Source organism: Emydura macquarii, unplaced genomic scaffold (assembly GCF_026122565.2).
Source record: "Emydura macquarii macquarii isolate MOO-44397 ecotype Brisbane River unplaced genomic scaffold, CSIRO-AGI_Emac_v2 contig_3451, whole genome shotgun sequence".
Classification (NCBI taxonomy): Eukaryota; Metazoa; Chordata; order Testudines; family Chelidae; genus Emydura; species Emydura macquarii.
The window spans coordinates 6058923-6074683 of record NW_027133588.1 but is presented as its reverse complement, the minus strand read 5'-3'; the positions used below and the strand labels follow the sequence as shown (position 1 = coordinate 6074683).

Genomic DNA, 15761 nt, shown 5'->3' with positions numbered 1-15761 from the left:
ACCATCTGCGATTGCTATCATATGGGGAGGACTTTGAGTTATTACAGAGAATTCTTTCCCAGGAGACTGGCTGGTGGGTCTCACTCATTTTCAGAGTCTAACTGATGGCCATATTTGGGATCCAGAAGGAATTTCCCCCCAGTCAAATCAGAAGAGAGCCTGGGGTTTTCTTGTTTTCTACTGCAGAATGGGGCCCAGGTCACTTGCTTGTTTGAATGAGAGTCAATGGTGGTTTCTCTGTAACTTGAAACCTTTAAATCATGATTTGAGGACTCCAGTAACTCAGCCAGAGGTTCTGGGTCTACGGCAGGAGTGGATGGGCAAGGTTCCGTGGCCTGCACTGTGCAGGAGGTCATACTAGGTGATCACGATGGTGCCCTCTGGCTGTATTGTCTCTGAGTATTATACTACCGGTTAGGGCTAGCAGTAGAATGATTGTCCCCAAGTGCAAGGAGGAGCAGGAACAGAAGAAGTGTCTCTCGGAAAGCCAGGGTCAGGAATGAAGGTCTGAGGCAGAGCTATTCTCCAGGGCCTGCAGCAGGCTGCCTGATTAGCCATGCAATCAAACTGGCTGCCGAGGCCAGCCGGCTCTTACGCCAGCAGCAGCAGCAGCTCGCTGGCTTTGCAACACTCATGTCCACCACTGTGCCTGCTCCTGAGTTACCTAGTTCCTGCTGCTCCCGCCTTGCATCCAGTCTTGCCTTTGCCCTGCCCCTGCCTTGAACCCTCCTTGCCTGAGACTCTGCTTGCTCCAGTTCCTGCCCTCCAACGTGACCCTTGGCTCTGGCTTCCGACCATAGGCTGCAGCTCAACCCCAGGCTCCTGCCTTCTGGTTGGACCCTTGGCTTTGGCTCCTGACTACTGACTACAGCTCTGACCCCAACCACTAGGCCTGCCGCCCACTCCAACCACTAGGCTAGACTGCCCTCATTGTGGTTGGCTGACAGCCACTTTGTTCCCAAGGTTTCTCCCAAAACAGCACAGCTGTCCATCTTCCTTTACACAAGGCAGGGGCCAAATGCATAAAGAAAAAATACATTGCAAGACTGGTTAACACATCAATAAAATGCACGAATACTTCAAAACAAGACACCGAGAAAGAGAAACCCAGAAACCAGCAATGTCTGAAATGGACCCAAGAGTAACACCAAGTTGCACGTCAGTTTGCATGTAAGCTCTTGACTGAGCCTGACCCAGCTCATCTTTTATCCAAACCTCGGCCTTATTAACAGTATTGCCGACTTTCAAGATCTTAACACTTGTCTTGTGATATTTGATACATTTCCTAAAGCACCAGCGTTGGAGTCAAGTCATGCTAAGAGAATCTCAGCCTTCATTTAAAACAAACAAACAAAAAGATACAAAGACTTCCCAGCCCTCCTGGTTGTGGAGAAAAGCTTGAAAACATGAAAACTGAAGATTCAAAAACCAGAAGAAAAATACAAAGACCCACAGCTTATTATTTGAAATCTTATGACTTTTAAGCTAAATTCGTGATTTTTTGGGACCTGACTTATGGTATTTGAGTGCTTGGGGTTTGAAATACTGCATTAAGTTTCTAGGCCGTTTCTTGATCCAGCTTGATGTCAACATAGAGAAGACAACACAGCCTACGTGTCCTGATATACATATTCAGCACTATAACATGGGTGACAAGAACAGCAGTAACCAAGCTGTGGTTTCTGAGGCCGTGTCTACACTTGCACTTAAGTTGGCAAAACTTCTGTCACTCAGGGGTGTGTGAAACCCCCCCCCCCATGTGACATAAATGTTGCTGGCATAAGCGCTTGTGTGGACAGTACTATGTCGTTGGGAGACGCTCTTCCGTTGACATAACATGGCTACACAAACTCTCTTACAGCAGCACAGCTGTACTGATTCAGCTGTGCTGCCGTAAGTTTTAAGTGTAGACTAGCCATTGGTGTCGTCCTTCTAGGCTTTTCTGACTTTTAAGGATTTTTGATGCCAGGATACACCAGAAATGTAAATGGTACCTAGCTGTAGGGAGCAGTGATCTCACTAATCCAGAGACTCATTCTACCATTGAGGGGTGGCAGTGACTGGCTCCGTCTTTCTAACCATTGTTCTTCAAGTGTAGGTAACCAGGAGTCAGGATTATGACTGCATATGCCACACCTGTGAAAACCCCACATGCAAGATTCAGAGAAATCACAACCCATGTGTGACTTCTCATTCCATCTTATTACTAGTGACAAGTTAAAGGGGCAAGGTACATACTTCTCTCCTGCATACACACAAACAAACCAAAATTTCCTATTGGAAATAGAAAATGGAAAAAGCGGAATTTAATAGTTAACAGAATGTTATAAGATTAACAGAAAAAAACCCACCAGAAAGCCCAAGTAGTTTGGCATTTTATTATACCTTGTTCTGGTAGTTCTCAATTTCTTCCTGCAGAAAAGTCTGCCATGTTATCTGCTGTAGCTCCTCTCTCAAGTACTGGCAGGTTTCCATGTGTGACTTAGAAATATTCTGTGCAAGATGTTCTAAAAAAAGAGAGAGCAAGAAGTGGCATGCATTAAAAGAGCAAAGCTATCCCTGCATGCGTGATTTCTGTCCAGCAGAAAAGAGTAAATTGCAGAAATAATGGTCAGAAAATTTAGTTATTTTGAAAAGAGCCTTAATCTATTTTCTGTTATTTCTAATAGTTCCTTGGATTATCTTTTTAAAAAACATTTTATGACATTTGCAAAGAGATACAAGGGGAGGGGGGGACGACACAACAACCCTGGGCCCTCAGAGTATGTCTCTACTGCAGCTGGGAGTGAGCCAGACAGACTCACGCCACCTCTGCTCAAGCTAGTGCATTAAAATAAGCAGCATGGATGTTGTGATGGGGGGGGGGGGGAGGGAGAGGGGGAGGGAATCTTAGCCTAGCCACCCGAACTCAGATCCTGGGGGTCGGGCAGACTTGGAAGCAGGTGACCAGCCCGAGCCCTGGCTGCAATATCCATACTTTAGCGCGCTAGGTCAAGCAGAGCAAGTGCGAGTCTGTCTACCTGGGTGGGGAGGCATGCTCCCAGCCGCAGTGTAGACATCCTGTAAGGAGCTATTTATACTGCAACTAGAAGTGTGATTGCAGCACATGTACACGTACCGGAGCTAGCTTTAATCTAGCTTGCCCAGATACCATAGCAACACGGACTAGCCACCCGAGTAAGTATCCAGGGTCTTGGGCTGCTGCCAATTCACTGTCATTGGCATCCAAAGTAGCTCAATTAAATCACCTGTGACTGCAGTATATACATATCCGAATAGCTTTGACAGTGCTCCTGCAGAGGTCTGAGACCATCCAGTAGAGGGCAGTGTACAGCCATTTACATAGGTCTCTATTTCACAAGTGCAGCTACAGGAAAGTTTCAGAAAGCAGGTAGATTTGCTCTGTTATTAGTTCATTACCAATTTAAAGCTTAGTTAAGCTATCTGGGTGAACCTGGGCTGAAGTAGGCATATTAAGATTTGGGAGACGACGACTCCTCTCCAGGAGTCATGGCTGCCAAATAGCTTGTAAGTGAGGAAAACCCATTTTAAACTAGCTAAAGGCAAAACTCCATGGAAACTTGCGATAGCCTTGTGATCTACAGGCTCAGAGTTCCATCTTGCTCTCTATGGAATGCACTAACTGGTGTTTTTATGAAGATGGAAATCTGCCTGAGGAACTGGGAGTCACAGCGGAGAGGCCCCAGGAGTCTTTGGGCCCATCAGTTTAGTGTGGAGGCACATTAGTGGAGGTGGGGTGATGACTGCCCTGCTGGTGCTGTCAGCTGCTCCATGAATAAACAGCATTTCTAGCCAGGGCCGTCAAACCGGCATCTTTCACCAGAGCTAAATCCCCAGCCATTTGACATAAGAGAAATGTTTTCTTGAAAAAGGAATGTCAGGTATAAAGGGCCCATCCTGCAAGGTATCAGGTGGGACACTGAAAACAGAGGCTGCCTACCTGCGAAAGGTTAGTTTCTTTTCTCTAGGCATGATTTTTTAAAAAGAAACCTTGGTAGCAAATGCATGTATTAGGGAATCAAGGTAATTAAAAATTATACAAATGAAGTCTCAAATTTCCCTTAGTTTTAAAGTAATAGTGTAGCCATTTCTGCATGACAGAAGTTTACATACCCTCAAATCTTTTACCAATATGCTTTGTTAAAACACATCTGAATGGCTCATCGATAACTGATTTGTATGTTTTGGGGGGAGGTTTTCAAAGACAGATGCCTAAAAATCTTGTCCTTAAAACTTGTCATCTGCCTCCCTGCCCATCCCTATTTAAGCACATGGAAATAGGTTTATCAAAGAGCCAAACCCTGGTCCCCCTACTTGCACAGCTCTGCAATCAGTGCTTTCTCTGGCTAAATCACGTTTAAGTTCTGGCCCTAAAATATATCTGAATGGGCATTCATAACTCTCCTTTTAAGGCCAGTTGAGCCAACTTTTCTGCGAAAACTGTTTGTTTGTTTGTTTTAAAAATTCTTTAAATAATAATGTCACACCAAAAATCAGTTTGTTTCACATCATGCTAAATGGTCTAATTTAAGCCCTTTCTCAAGGGTAAGGAAATTCAATAAAGGTTTAAATTACAACCTGCAATAAAAGCCAATCATATGCACCATCTAAACTACTCAACAATATAGGGCATAAAGTAGTTAACTCTTTTTTGCCACCACTGCTTTCACATGTTCCACAGCAGCAACTTCATAAATATATACATTTAAAAACAACATTAGAACCTAGTCACAACATGCTGGGGGGTGTATTTGCAAGATATACTGGCTAGATTTGACAGGGGCTAAGCACAAATCTAGGCCTCAATTCCGGAAAGTATTTAATCGTGTGCTTATACACTTTCCTGAACAGGGAAGGTTTCCTGAATTGGGACCCTACGCTGAAATATACTTAAATACGGTTCTTACAGCATTTGGCCCTGTCCATGTTGGCTAGCCAAGCCATATTACAAACCAGTTTAAAAGGTAAGTAAGGTAATAAACCATTACTGTAAGCCAGGCTGCAAACTCAGCACCTCACCGAGGATGAGCCAGCCTTCAATTCTCTTGCCTTTGTCGGGTTATCCTTTAATAATCACCCATGAAAACACACACAAAAAACCATGTGACTGAGACAAAGCTGCTGGCATAGCCTTTATTTGCAGATATCTTCTTCTCATTTTTATTTAGCTATGACTCAATTTATTTGAATTAAAACAGGGACATAATCCTCTGGTTGTAATGTCACAACAAACTGCGTTGCAGAGAACTGGATTCCACAAGCAGAGGAGAAGGACTTCAAACAGGAGTAACAAAAAACCTGTTTTCATGCAAGATGTCCCTATTAAAAAAAAAAAAAGGAGGGGGAAATCAAATATGCTAATTTCTCAATTAATATGGTATTCGTCAAATAGATTGTTTTCCTTTTACTGTTGTTGTAAATGAGTATTTAGCATGAACGTTACAGAAATAAACAAAACCTGTATTTTAAAACCACTGGTTGCTCAACTAAGCAAACTGGGATTTAAAAACCACTTGTCTAATGCTGGCAAACCACCTTACAGAGCCCTTCTTAACACAAGTCACTAAAGTACTTTTGCTGAGTTCAGTACTCAAGAAGACATTCAGGGAGAAAAATGTAGGGCAGAACATGCTAAGTAAAGCTGTCATTATAAGGGCCTTAGGGAAATTAATAGAACTTCCTAGAATTCATTCCCTAATGAATTTGGGACCAGATTCCCCTCTACCTCATACTTTCTGGAGTCACCTGAGTAAAGCAGGTATAAAAGGCTATCAGATTAGAATAGCAGCATTCTGGCCCACATGGCACGGGTGCACCTGACACCAAAGTAGTAGAGTATCAGGCCTGTTCACTTTATGCTGGAAAACGGAGTAGAGCTGGGAAAAATATTAGTCTGATGATTATTTTTTAAAAATGATGCTGTTCTTCATCAAAAAAATCACACAAGAATATTATTTGCCCAGCTCTAAAAATGAGTTTAACTAACTGCCGGCATTCATGGGTCACCCCACCTCCAAAAACCAGGGGAAACCACCCAAATCCCACCAGCAAGGAGCCAGTGGGATTTGTTGGTCTGATTCTGTGCAGTGCTGAGTGCCATCAACTACCAGCTGAAGTTAAGGGTGCTGAGCGCTTCATGGAACAGTTCTTACAGCTGTACCAAAACAGCACGGCTCTGTGTGATTTTAGAGCAGCATTCACAGAAGGCTAAATGTGATATTCTGAACCCAAAGGGTACTATTAAAGCACTTACAATGGAAACTTTTCTCTCTTATTACCTAATTCTGCCATGGACACAGTTGGCGAGGTCTCCCCATTTGTAAAAGAACAATAAGGGAAGAAGCCCGATGCTGGTGTGTAGTCACATATTGGTTCTGGTTTGATTCCATTAATATCAAGACCCGACTGATCTGGAGAAGGTTGTATGTCTAAGTAGAAGCTGCTAACTGCAGAGTCTGCTTTGCTACCTTCAGGGGTATGCCCATCAATGTAATTACTGAGGTCATCATGTAGCTCTGTTAGCCCATTGGTGGTAATACTGTATGTTGGCGTCAGTGGTTCTGCCTCTCCAGGTTGCTGTGGGTGATCTCGCTGTTGCTGCTGCATTCGATGTTTCTGCACCTCTGCGTATAAGCTGTCCCTCTGTTTTTTTGACATTCGACCAAACTTTACAGCTGAAATATATACACAAAACACTTGATTTCCATACATCACCACTGCACCATAACCATCCTGAGCACTTAGATACCGGTGAAATTACGAAAACCTAGATTGGTGAAATGGACATATCTAAAAATATCTCTACGTACCTACAGGAAAGCCACAACTTAATGACCATACTTCTGCTTCATCTTATGTTCTTTAAATGGCAGTCTTAATGAAACAGTTAATTTTACCATTTGCTTTTATTGTTACTTTGGTAGTTCATTAGCTTTCCAACTGTATAAATAATAGACCATGTTCTTCCCAGGTACACCTCCACTGACATCAGAGTTACAACATCCAGGCAATCAACTCTCATTTAGAAATCACTGTTGGATGATGATTACAAATGAAGTTGGTGGTATGACATGAATAGCCCAATTCCTATTGCATGTACACACAAGTGTAACCAACAGATGATGAGGTATAAACTGATAGGCTGTGTCTAGAACAGGCTCAAACATTAAGTGTTCTGGGAATCAGGACTGAGGTGCATGGAAAAACCGTAGAGCCACTTTACGACAACAGATATTTATTAGTGCTCCCAGTCTGTCAGTGTGATAAACAAAAACATTTACTTAATGATTTATAGTAAATAAATCCACAAGATAAATATGCTGCATGAAGAGAGATACTCATGACTTGTGAACTTGCACCTTAAAATCAGAAGCAAAAGACTTTTGTTGGCTTGGCATCCCTGGTTTTGCATATCACAACAATTCCTAAGAACATGCTATGTGTTTTCTAGGACCTGTATCAGGCTTCATGGTTTGGAAAGAAGTCTGTCAGCACACGTTTCTGTAGCAGGCCAAATAACTCAGAGAAACCTAGCCACTTATGAGACCAACCATTAGAGATTTTCAATAACAGTCAGGCATTGAATTCCACATGAAAAACAAGTCAATACAAGTAAGGTCCCATTTATTATGTGCACAAAGCAATGCATTGTTTTCAGAACATTAGGGATTATGGACCTGGGACACTGCTGACAATATTAACTGAGAAAAGACTGAGCAGATCCTCAGCTTGTGAAAGTGACTGCAGCTCCAGTGAAGTCAATGGAGATTCACCACTGATGTAAATGAATGTATCTGGCTTTACATTCTGTAATGTCTTTAAAATATGTTACATGAAATATTGTCTGTACATTTTATATGCATACAAGTTGACATGCATGCATACATAGAAGGTGGCTTTAGTACTGAGGGCACTTAAAATTTTGTCTGAGGAAGACATTGACTAACTTGTTTAAAGGAAGTCATAAGATTTCTCTGTCTTTTTGCTAAGAAAAATTATTTTAGGTATTTTCATTCTGAAACTTTACTCTTTCATTCTCACAGATTGTACATGTCCAAATATTTGACTCATATTTGAATTTTAAATAATTCAGATCTACACTCATCTGAATATTAAATTCTTACTTGCAACAGTAATAAGTCACTTAAATAAGAGGCTTATCTGGGTGTAATAAACACACAAAGCAAATGTTAAGTAAGTTAGACTAAAAATTGCAAAAAAATCAAATTACTTCTTAGCTCTCTGATAGCATTGACAGATTTTCATTATAGAATACAGTATATAAAAGCCACTGGGTGATCTCAAATATGAACATGGCATGCAGTAACTTTAAAGCCCCACATTAGAATTCGTTTGAGCGGGCATCATAGTAAATATGATTTTACACATGCCAATTCAACCCTGATCTAGCAGCGCTCACCATCTCGAGACATCCCCACGGCAAGGCATTTCTGCAATCGACAGTGTTGGCAGCGATTTCTACTTGTTCGGTCAATCAAACAGTTCTTCTGACGAGGACAGGAGTACGTGGCATTGCTTTGCTGACTCCTCCTGAAAAAACCCTGTGCAAAATACAAGATGTTATTGTCACTGGATTCATAGGACATCATAGGCAATATTTTGAATGGTATTCATACTTAATAGAAAATTATGTTCAAGAGGAGTCCATTCATGAAATTAAAGAGCTAATTTTTTCTCTGAGAAAAAATTATTTCTTTAAAAAAAGGAACTTTAACTGAAAAAAAAAAATCTGAGGCAGGAAGACTTTTACACATTGCTTCTTTATTTTCAGAGATACTCTAAAACATACTTTTGTAACACAAATATAACAATCCCTTCAGTTTAAGATAAAATGTTTCAAGTGCTTCAAGTCCTGGCCAGCCAGTGTCCTTCCAGACCTGCTTTTCATTGCCATGGAAAAATCTGGTGTTTCCCTGGGCAAGCACGGACAGCACATTCAGACCAGAGGGACAGGGAGTGAAACGTAGCGTTCTACAGCTGCCTCCCTGGCAGATTAAGCTGCTGTTTTGACATCTCTTATGTCCTTTTTGGGTGAGAGAATGACAGACCTTGATGTTTAGTTGCACATGTGTGTGCATAGCCACAGGAGTGCATGTGTGTGTGCATGTGTATGTGTGTAAGGTAGACAAAAATTGAAGTGGATGGTCTGAACTTCCCCAGGTCAGGAGTCTGATCAACTTGTTATGGGGTAGGGGAAGAGGTGAATTTTCTAATTTGTTGCTAAAGTAAGTTTTTTTCATCAGAGAAGGGTTTCCTGTTCTCCTGAATTCTCTGTAATGGACAGTCACCAGTGTCACATCTACAAGAAAAAAATTAACAATTAGAGGCTGTGTAGTGGTTACAATACAGTTCTGGTTATCAAGGTTCCTTGTTTCTACTTCCCAATCTGCCATTGGCTCACCTTGGGATCCTGGCCAGTTTACTTCATCTCTCTGTCTCAGACTCCCCACTCATAAATGTGCACACATGTGTGGGTAATACCTGCTTCACAAGGGTTATGAGGTTGTGCTGTCATCATAAAGAGGCATTTGAAACACGTGAACACAGTATTTTAGTTTCATGTTACCACATAATGGACTAATGAACAGTGTTGCAGAGAACATAATTCCTCAGAAAGGCTAGGCACCCTTTAATTATTGTTGGATCTTTACCAATGTTTTATTTATTTGAAGCCCAAATCCTAAAGTGTCCTGGCACATACAACTGATGTCTAAGCATACAACGAGACAAACAGCATGGAGAAATTCTGCATGACAAGGAAGCAACTTCCCGTCCGGTCTCTTGCAGACAAGAAGATGACCCTGCCTAAGTCAATGCAAAATGCAAATCCACATGAGCCAAACCTATGGAGAAGTGAGGGCAGAGCCCTGCATCAGCTCTTCCCCTTGTATGCAAGAGTAGCTGACTACACAGATGCCCTCATACTGAGGGGAAAAAAAAGTGTGAGCTGAGGTTCCTTCCTCAGTCCTGTAGTGTTGTAGTACAATTTCCAATCAGCCAAGCCCCTCTATTCTGACTCTTGTTGTTTCTTCAAGGTTGAGCTGTAAGTGAATTTAGTGTTTGTGAACAGTAGAGATGGGTGAAATTTTTCAGTCTATTTTTTTTTTGGGGGGGTGGGGGGAGGGAGGGAGGAAGGAAGGAAGGAAGGGGGTTTGCAGATTTAGGTCGACCAAAACATTGTACAAATTTGTGTACATTTTGGTGAATTGTTTCAGTTAAAAAAATGTTTTTTTGTGGAGATGGAGAATGTTAAAACTGTTCATTTTAACATTTCCAAAATGTAGTGTTCTGATTTTTCAGACTAGATTCACAATGGGACGTATATAACATACGTACACACTTATTGGAGCCGGGACTGGAATCTGGGTGTCCCTCCTCCCAGGTGAGTGTCTTAATCACTTAATGGAGTTATTTTCACTCTCTGTCACTGGCCTAATTAGCATTTAAGTAGTTTTACAAAGTGGAACAGCTTCAACAGAAAAGACTCACCTCAGAACAGTCAACGGCCCAATGGTTAGGCACACATCAGGGGGTGGGGGTGGGGAGAGAGTTAGAGAGACCAGTAACTGCCCTTCGTTTTGTTGCTTTTATTTATGTATATGGTTAAAAATGCCTGGAAACTAAACAGAACATTTTATTTGACCGGAAGCACATTTTTTTCCTGACGTTTCAAATTCACCAAAAATTCTGAAAAATTGTAGTTTTCGGTGGACCCCAAGTTGTTTTTGTGTGTGTGAATTTTCAGAACTGCCAGTGAACCAAAAAATCAGTTATTGACACAGTTGTAATGAACAGTGCTGGAGTGATGTCACTGGGACATGCACTGAAGCCCTTTCATTATCTGAAGGCTAGTTGAAGCCCTAGCAGTGCAAGTTTCCAAATAGCATCCTGACAACATGACTGAACCCTCACTGGAGTGACCAAGAGGATAGCTGAGTCTCCACGCCCATTGGCATCGTTAGTAACACTCCTAATAAGGGTGCAAATAGATTCTTGCCCACTAGAAAATGGGACTAGGACTCCCTGGATAGGATATCAACTTGACTGGTGACAGAGAAAGGTCCCCCCTCTCCCATTATCAGACCTCTAAACCATCCAGTTCCCCACAGACCATTCTCGTAGATGCATTAATGTGTGTCCTGATACATGAACTGTGCTACATCTTCATCTCCTACTGCCAGCTGCTGGGATCCTGCAAGGCAACTTGATCAATAGCTTAACAAGCGTGGCCATGCAATCAGGGCTGAATTAACACATGAGCAAACATGGCACATGCCTGGGACCCAAATTAGTGGGGGGCCCAAATTGAGTGGTGCAGTGAGCCAGGTCACATCACCACTCACTTAAATTTGCCCCGGATACCACTCCATCATGATGAAGGAAGGGGTGGGCTAGGCCAAACCTCAGTTGGAAGTGGGCAGCCAGCATTGCTCCTCCTTGTCACTGCCATGGGGGGCCAGCTCCTACACCAGGGCTCCTCACTCACGGGCCTGCCTGGCCTCATCCCACTTCCAGAAGTCCATGTCCTCACTGCTCTGCCTGCAGGATTTGTTCAGCGACAGCCTCAAGACGTGTGACAAGTATAGGGAGATGCCCACGTAGTGACAGTGTCCACGTAGGGAAATCAACTGTAAAGGGGCAGCAGAGAGTACGGGGGTTAGACAGGGTGGCCACTAGGGAGTTAAATAGGGGAGTGTGTGTAGCAGGAGCCAGTCATGAACTGATCTGGATAGGAGAGAGTTCACTCAGCAACATCCCTGCCTCAGGAGCCCTATGTGCTTTTGTGAATAGATCACTAGTGCAGTTGTGCTGGTTAGGACAGGGTTAATACAAATGCATTCATACTGTGGGAGCATCTAGTTTAGCTGGCCAGTAGAGAGACCCAGAAGTGTATGTTTTCCTAGGGCCCAGTGAAGGGTTAATCTGGCCCTGCATGCAACCAAAAGCACAGCCTTCTTTCGGGTAAATCCTTAATTTGGGACAATTTGTTTTGGGAGGATATAATGCCAGTTAGCCTCAAGCCTCTTTATGTAGGGAAGTTCTGTGGATCGCTACTGAGGATGAGTTTCAAGCAGAGGGTTATTTTCAGTATTGGAACTGAGAAACTACTAGGCTTTTTGCTCTTTCTAGATTTGTCCTAGAGACATATCTGCTCAATACATTTTTGTGTACAGTTTATCAGCTAAGTTACAGCTTGCAGCTAGATTTCAACAAGGAAGCAGTGCCTAAAGAACCACGCTATCTACAACTGGGACCTTTAAAAGTATTTGCTGTTTACAGCATATGCATGCAGTATAATGCTTTTAAAGATCAACTGTGCTATACTCTGTGTGTCTGTTGAAAACAGCAACGGTATTTAAAGCATAGCAGAGCCTCAGTCACAACTTTCAAATGTATCCAAACGTCCCCATAGCTGAGGAATGTTCTGATTGGGGGTTCTGATAGTAATTAATGATAGAGTCAAACAAAAAACAAACCAAATTTGACCTGAGTGGGGTTTGTTTTTGGTTTTACATGACCTGGTTCTTAATTATATATTTTTTGCCAATTATTTTAGAACTTTGGTGGACCTGGGGCTCACATTATTACAAATGTATGTGTGAAAACCTTAACATCAAAGGGTTATTATAAGCAATTCCAGTTCTTCGGTATTTTCTTTAGTTAAAAAAACCCCACAGCACAAAAATCTACATTTTTCTTGTACAATCTGCCCTGCCTTTTCAAAGGCATTGCGTTAGTCATGATCTTTCTGCAAAGAAAGCAGGCGTGTGGGGGGGAAAATAATATATACAGTTACAATTTTTGTGGAGGCCAGTTAGAAGCCATATGCTCTCAAAATTATTGTTGCTATCATTTATGTTGCAGTGACACCTAAATGCCACAGCTAGTTTGGGCCTGTGATGGAGGGTATAAACTCCATCCTGTCACAGCCACCAAGGGGTCAAGAGATAGAGTAGATATCTCCTTAGCTACGCCTAACTGGTGGTCATCAACAGCAGGATAAGAGCCTGCAAACCAGGCAGAAGAAGGCTGCCAGGGAATCTGAGGGGACCATATATTAGCCACAAATGAGCAGGAAACGTGCAAGGAGCCAGAACCTCCAAAAAGCAAGCACTGGAAGCAAGCTCTGTGAAAAGAGCCAAGAGGCAGATGAAGGTAGGAAGTGGCCTATGGGAAGAGCAGGAAGTCTGAGGAAGCAGTCCTTAGTTGCTTAATATAAGGTCTATGGGCTGGAACCCAAAGGGCTAGAGGAGAGGAAAGGAAGGCCTGGGTTCCCCTACCTGCCCCTCCCCAGGAAAAGGGATGTAAAAGCCCTCCTGACTCAAGTGCATGGTGGGGCTGAAGACCTGGCCTCAGGCCATTAGACTCTGTCTGCTGGACTCTCCACCACGCTGGAAGGAGTGTGGACTACAAGTGACCTGACTGAGTTGACTGACCACAGTCTTGGAGGGGGCTGTCGACAAGGGGAACCAAGGTCGAAGTGGCTGTTTCACCATGCCTGGTCATGAGAGGCTAATGCACTGGCTGGTAAAAGACCCCTCTCTACAGGCCTCATTGTGATAGGCACTGTACAAAGATATAAAATAAGTGACAGATACTAACCTCAAAAGCTTATAGTTATGTTACTGAGAGCACAATTTGGTTCAGAGTCTTCTAGTACTACATTGTTTGCACCAAAGGTAAAATGCTGGCCGCACTGAAGTCAGTATAAAATTCCCATCAACTTTAAATGAGGCCAGGATCTCATCCTAAAATCTCTTTTTGCATACATAGATTAAAATAGTTCTAGCAGAACAGAGAGGAACAGAATAGAAAGTTAGGAATTTGAAAGGCAGAGATGAAGCTGTTTATACACAACACACCGTATGTTTTTTCATAGAGTGCCAAAAAAATCAAGTTTGGAAAAGAAGTGTAGGGGAACTTTTCATCTGCTTGTCAGCTTGAATACAAGCTCGTTAAAAAAGCAACTTTGAAATGTAAATAGCAGTTTTCACCAAGCCTATTAATAGTCTCAATACCTTCACTGTTTAATGGCTGGGTATTACAGACATGTCAGTTTAGGTTCCCTCTTTAGGAAGGGAGAAACTCAATTGTATTTCTCTGATGTCACAAATCTCACTTTATAGGCTCCCTTTCCAGCTAAGCACAGGCTGGCTGAAATGCTGATCTCATGTTTTGGTCTTTTGACAATTTTCATTTAATGAATTGATTCCTACAGTTCATTAGCTTACCCTCTTCCACTTCTGTATACACATATGTCTTAATTAGCTGCTCATTGGCTGTTTAATTACAAGAAAACAGCTGACAGCTGCCTTGCTGCATTCTAATGGCAGATGTTTTAGAATGATTATACACAAGCCTGTAACATCTAAGACTTATTCATAATCCCATGATTTATAGCTAATACCTACAGACATCCACGTATCATTAAGTTTTGCAATATTCTCAGCAATTAACAATTTGGAAAAAAAATCCTGTTCTTAAACCAAACTCTCTTCAAATTTCTTTTTAAAAAATATAGTAAAAGATAACTGTTATATGAAAAGGATGAAAATATTCCAACTGTACTTGTAACCATTTTATAAGAACTAAATTATATTTTAGATTTCAAGGAGAAAGATTTTTGTGTAATTGTTAATAAAGATTAAAGGTGTAACAGCTCTGGAAATAAATGCAAAAAACAAAACTGGTAATAACTACATTCAAGACTTAGGTTTGCCTACAGTGTCTTTATCAGTTTATACAAAGCATTTACACAAAGCTTCTTATAAACCCAATTTGTAATATGATTAGGTTCCATCCACAACAGCTCACCAGTTTTTATTGGAAACTGGTTTAGTCAGAACAGTATTAAAAAAAATTATATAGAAAAAAATCCCCTTCCAAACAGGATATAAAGGCAAATACAACCAAAGTCAACGTGACATTCAGTGTTAAGTAAAAGAAGATAGATTTTATAGTTAGAGAACTTAGAACTAGTTTGATTTATTCATAAATTGAAGTCCAAGTGAAAAAAAGAGATGAGTATGTTGAAGGGAAGAGAAAAACTCCTTAAAAGCAACAAGAGAAATGCTCCAGCTGTATTTTAAAGAAACAAGATTATCTCACAACTTTGAAGAGCACCAAGAGAGTGAGGGCTGAATACCTTTAAACTTCTGAAAGTACAGAAATGCTCTCAAGTGCCCTGCATGAAAGATGTTATGAAACTGAATACAGACATTCAAGTAAGGAGAGTGGCCACACCTATGTATGGCAAATTAGGCATGAGCTTGTCACCACTGAGAACAGAACCTGACAACTTGTTGTATCCACAGCTCTAAAAACATAGGTCATAAGTAGTCGCGGCAGATCTTGATTTTTGTTTTTTCATAATTTCAGTGGATAATACCAATGTTTATTTCGAAGCATTTTTTCAATTTATCAATTTAAATGTTCCCAGTTCTGAGAAATAATGGGGGAGGGAGGGGTCAGTTTAAAGCTTTATAACTGTTAAAACCCACATTGTCAACATCTCACATCATTATTAATCCTTAAATCAAACTCTAAATTCTCAGGGATCATTTTTATCTTATTTGCCTATGTGTAAATTTTGATTATTATAGACGGAAATATTTGTTCAGTTTATATGTCCGATGAAATCGACATTTACCAATGATCTAATCCTGCTAACCCTATTCATATCCAAAACTTTGTTTCCCAAAATCAAAGTATTTCATTAT

General features: G+C 41.5%; 1 protein-coding gene across 1 annotated transcript in view; it reads right to left on the bottom strand.

The window, feature by feature from the left end:
• Positions 1 to 15761, bottom strand: part of RORA (RAR related orphan receptor A) — an 82171-nt gene that overhangs the window by 11517 nt on the left and 54893 nt on the right. Inside the window, exons 3-5 of the mRNA XM_067534750.1 lie at positions 8441 to 8582; positions 6300 to 6695; positions 2386 to 2507 (exon numbers count right to left, since the gene is read on the bottom strand). Coding sequence (XP_067390851.1) covers positions 2386 to 2507; positions 6300 to 6695; positions 8441 to 8582 — 660 coding nt within the window. The remainder of the gene's footprint in view (positions 1 to 2385; positions 2508 to 6299; positions 6696 to 8440; positions 8583 to 15761) is intronic.